Here is a 5331-nt window from a genome sequence, read left to right on the forward strand (position 1 = left end):
CTGTTGCTTCAATGAATACGTGTTATAAAATAATTATTATTGTATTTTAATTTTGTAAATCAACTAATGAAAGTTGAACCTTATAACTGACATTTAAAAAATTAGTAATAATAAAATTAACAAAATAATTTAAAAAAGGATATGATTTTCTAGTAAAATGTACACTAAGCTATTTTTTTTAAAGAATTTTGTTAAAAAAATTAAAAAATTTTGGGGCCGAAAAATTTGAAATTAATTTTCTTAACAAAAATTATCAATATAAAGAAAAATACACGATGTCATGTACACTTGTTAAATGATGAAATAAATATTTATAAATAACTTTCAATTTTTTGCCATAAATATTGCCAATTTATCTATAAAAATCATCTAGTAAAGTCAATAAACTATGTAAAAATCTCTTTTCAAACAATATTTTCTATTTCTGTATTTTTTCACCTTTCTACTTAAATACAAAAATTATTTTTATCTTTGCATCTTGACAGAGCTACATATAATTGACCATGAGAAAATGAGGGTTTTTTTAAATACAAACTCATATCATCGAAATTTTGACCTTGGAATTTGTTTATTGTCATAGCAAATATCACAACGATTAGAAATTGTTCTTAATATATAAAATAAAAGGTAATGTTAATGAGTTTCCTGTGTCTAAAGTTATTCTTGGGATAAAGACTCTATTTTTAACTTTTCTCCAGTTACTATTCCTCCTTTTATATTATACTGTAACAATTTTGTAATTTGTAAACAAGTTTCAGTACAGAGTTCATCTGATATACTTTAAAACTCAGTGATATAACTATTGTACCAATTTTTAATTAAGGCTTTTTTCATATAAGTATTATTATCTGATTTATCAACACCTTTATAGGTTATTGTATCGATGGTGTAGTAAGTTTTATTTTTTTTATTTAATTTACTAAAAATCTTATTGTTTTAAAAATAGTGCATTCATAATGTGAAGTTAGTTCATGAGGTAGTTATCATTCACGAATATTGTTTATCATTGTCACCGGAAATTTTAAATAAATATTATCGTCCAACTAATTGACCCCTTTATAAGTTGCGTTATTTATACTAGGGTCAGTTTTAATCCGTCCAGTTTATTTAAAAAAAAATTTTATTATCAAAATAAGAGGTGTACTCGTTAGTATAATACTATATATCGAACAATTGTAGATATTAAAAAATATTTAAGAACATACATCATTTAAGATCAGATTCTTAGGAATGTTAAAAGCTTTTATTTCCCCTTCTCCAACTTCTATTAATAATTTTGAAAATTCTTTATCGTCATAACGAATATTGATTTCTGACTTAAGAATGTGAAACGAGTTTTATGAAAATGAGAATTTAATAGTTTCTTGAATAGTAATTTTTCTATTACCGTTTTTTATCACTAGGAGAATTTCACGAAAATCATCTACTTGAATAATTAATTTACTTCCAAAATATTATTCAGTATTACATAATTCTCTTAATGTTTTGTCTACTATTTCCAATGCTTTTTTGGGAATCATTGAAGCCTTATCCTAAATAATTAAATGAACTTTTTTTAATTTTTTTTTATCTGACTCAAATTCTAAAAATAAACTTTCTATGTTATTAAGATCAAAAGAAAGTCTGAAAGTTCCATGACTAGTTATCCCCTTTGGAAGCAAAGTTCATGTTATGCCAGTCCATGCCATTGACATGGTTTTTTTATTTTGAGATACAAAAAAATAAACTAACGTTTTCTATGAATGAACTTTTCCCGACCCACCGGAATTTTCTAAAAAAAAAATGTTATTTTTTTGTTTAAAAACAATATGAAATCATCTACATGATTCATCTTGTGATTCTAAAATTTGATTAATATATAAAAAAGCTAAATTACCTTTATTATTAGGCAAACCTTTCGAAAAAAATTTTTTGTATTCATTTCATATTTTATTACCTTGAACGTTTTCTGAAATTAAAAACCAAGCAAAAAATGGTCCTAACTGATACGTAAACATAACAGCAACTGCTTCTTTAAAAATATCATCGTTTTGTTTTATCATTGTCTATTAAACCCATTGCAACTGCAGTATCTTTAAAAGTCTTATAAGTTCTAATATCTTTGAACGATGTCAAACCAGTAACTTTATTTGTTACGTGTTTAAAAAAAAAATCTTTCATTACCTTTGGGAGATATAATGTTAAATATACCTATTGCAATATTTTTTATTAAATTTTTTCTTCTTCGCCAAATTTAATTTATTATTTGAAATGTTGTATTCTAAGAAAATCACATACTTTATGGATTTTGCAATGATCATATTTATTTAATTTGAACAAAGCTACTTACTGTGTCACGCAGTTTTATGTAATATTTTTAATATTATTTGCTTTAATTACCAGTTTTTCTTTGTTCTCAAGGTAAACAGCTAAATTTACAACTGTATGATTTCTACCGCAAATTGGAATTGTTGTAATCTCCAAGCTGCCTCAATTAGACCTACATAACTAGCATCAACGTAACTATGAATTTCATCAAATATTTCTTCATCTTGGTCTTTTAATTTTTGAATTTTTATGTATGCTCTGGTCACTACCTTTCCGTATATAATCATAAATATATCTTTTGATTTGAATAGATACACAGAATTTGATGTTCATATAAAATTTATATTTTATTAACAAAAATGTGTTATCCGATACAGACATTGAATTATCTAATAAAATTTCATTTTTTCTCCAAATTTTATAAACATGTTGTTCGGAAGTATTATTTTTCCTTCTATATTCAGAGTAATAGTTCATTTGAATTTAAGTTAAGTTTGTAAAAGATTTGGGGAAATTTTTTTGTAAATTTCTTATCAATCATGCAAGGACGTGATTTTGTATGGAGTCCATGAGGCATGTGTTTAATCACTAATTTCCCGAGCTTCGTATTACCAGAAAGAATTTTAGCTAAAATAATTGCGTCAATTTTTTCAGGTGTAACAATTTTTTTTAGGATGCAAAGTTATTAAAAAATGTGCATGAGGTAGACCACGTTTTTAAAATTCGATAGTATAGACTTCGCTGTTGACTGGGACGTCTTTGGGTCCGCATGCAACAAGGTGTTGTGGTACTTATCGCATCACCTGCAATGCCCCAGGTTGCACTTTCCGACACGTGAACGCAAACAATTGAAGCACAAACGATGTGTTCTGACAAAATCCCACCGAGCTTGGACCGACAAAGTAGCAAACTCTGGACAACGATACAGCGAGTGTGCTTGATCGCATTTCACGCATGGCTGCTCTGCTGTAGTCACGAGGATCCAAGCACCGTCGTTGGTCTTCCTTGCCTTCCTGGGTTCCAGATTCGGCTTGCCGGCTGATTCGATGGCGTCTTTGAACTGCGGACAATCATTCTCCATTGTGTACATCCTCGAAACTACCCCTTCGATGAACGAATAAAATGTTTCAAGGTTCGGGAGCTCGTCCACCGCAAGCGAGTCCTCCCATCCTTGACGAATGGGCGATGGTAAGGCCCTCTCAAGTAATTGAACGACCATACGGGGAGGTTCCATATCACCAAGAGACTCCAACGAATTCAAGTGCTGCTTCACCTTGTCAACCATTATGAACAATTTTGCGTGTCATCCTTGCGCAAGGGCCATGCGTCTGATCGAACCAAGGCACCACTCTCGATTGCAGAAAGGTCCAGAGCAAAAACAAGGCTTTTAATTTTCATTCAACAGGAACAGTTTGGCAAGGAGATTGAGCAGATCAAGGGAACCAGAAGTACAAAGAACACCAAACTCGCTGCGTTCGATCCATTCATTGATGTGGACGGTCTACTTCGAGTAGGTGGTCGACTACGACACGCGCAAATTCCTGATCGTCAGGAGTACCCGATTTTGTTGCCATCCTATCATCTCGTGACCGATCTTATCATTAGGGAAGTCCGTCATTCTTTGTTGCACGCGGAAATTCAAGGCACGCTGTATAAGATTCGCCAACGCTTTTGGTTGATAGATGGTAAGAATCAGGTTAGGCGGATCGTCAGGCATTGCATTACATGCATTAGGCATCGACCCGTTAATCTTCAGGCCAAAATGAGCGACTTGCCGCGAGCGCGTGTCCAACAAAATGCGGGTTTTTAGCACGTAGGCGTTGATTATTTTGGGCCAATCATAAAGGAGAAGAAGTTCCAAAATCGAGTGATTTTATCAGCTTACGGTTGCGTTTTTATCTGCATGCCCACAAAGTCCGTCCACATCGAAATAGCTAGCGACATGCCCACAAAAGCGTTTCTTGGAGCGTTCAAGAGGTTTATAGGGCAACGAGGAATCCCATCGCACGTATACTCAGATAACGGAACCAATTTCGTAGGTGCAAATAATGAGTTACGCGAAATCTTCAACCTAGTCCACTCAGACTCTTTCCACGATACAATCAGCAGTTACGCTGCGAAGCAAAACATCAAATGGCATTTCAATCCGCCAGTGTGGGAATCCGCGGTAAAATCGTTCAAACATCATCTCAAACGCGTTATCGGAAAGCAAGTGCTTACCTTTGAACAACTCAATACCCTTTGCATCGAAATCGAATCAATTTTAAATTCGCGACCTATCAGTTCAATGTCAAGCGATCCAAACGACCCATCAGCGCTTACACCCGCCCACTTCCTTATTGGTCGTCCTTTTACGATGTTGCCTTATCACGATTTGACTTCCGTTCCAGATAACCGACTACCAGCATGGAAATTCATTGTGAAGGCGCGGCAGGACTTTTGGAAATAGTGGCATTTAGAATACCTCAACGAATTTCAAAAAAGGACAAAATGGCTCGAGGGAAAGGGAGAAATCAAGGTTGGATCTGTTGTCATCTTAATGGAGGAATCTTAGTCGAATTGTCATTGGCAGCTGGGAGTATTCATCAAGGTGTATCCTGGGAGCGATGGTGTCGTCAGGGTCGTCGACGTCAAGATAAGGAATGGAATATACAAACGAAACATCACCGATCTGTGTCCATTGCTCGAAAATCAATAATCACATACAGGTCTTGTGTTGCGCACACTTTACACAAAACACATACGCAATAAACCGCAATTTTAATCGCTTAATCTTACAACGGGGGGAGCCTGTTCCGTCGAGAGACGGAAATCAAACGGAGCGTTTGTATACGGTTCAACTCAAATACACCTTTTCTCTCATGTCTTCTCTGCGCCCGCTTAAGCTCATCGCTGGTTGGCTCACGGCTGGCCAATGTACGAGCGGCAGTGGGTAGGGCGTCGAGACTTACGCGTATGCTTGTCGGCGCTCTCTCGCTTTATTGCTTTTTGCACGCCTAACCGCACGCATCTCCATTGCTACCA

The 5331-nt window shown here is 34.4% G+C and overlaps 1 protein-coding gene across 1 annotated transcript; it reads left to right on the forward strand.

Moving 5' to 3' along the window:
- Window positions 1-3593: 3593 nt before the first annotated feature.
- On the forward strand, window positions 3594-4756 carry LOC149374418 (uncharacterized). The gene is made up of 3 exons (XM_089593705.1): window positions 3594-3620; window positions 3713-4003; window positions 4118-4756. The coding sequence occupies exons 1-3, from the start codon at window positions 3594-3596 to the stop codon at window positions 4754-4756; spliced, it is 957 nt and encodes a 318-aa protein (XP_089449831.1).
- The last annotated feature ends 575 nt before the right edge of the window (window positions 4757-5331 follow it).

The sequence above is a fragment of the Copidosoma floridanum genome, unplaced genomic scaffold (assembly GCF_036245765.1).
Source record: "Copidosoma floridanum isolate Cflo_tuat_1 unplaced genomic scaffold, Cflo_Japanese_pri ptg000020l, whole genome shotgun sequence".
Classification (NCBI taxonomy): Eukaryota; Metazoa; Arthropoda; class Insecta; order Hymenoptera; family Encyrtidae; genus Copidosoma; species Copidosoma floridanum.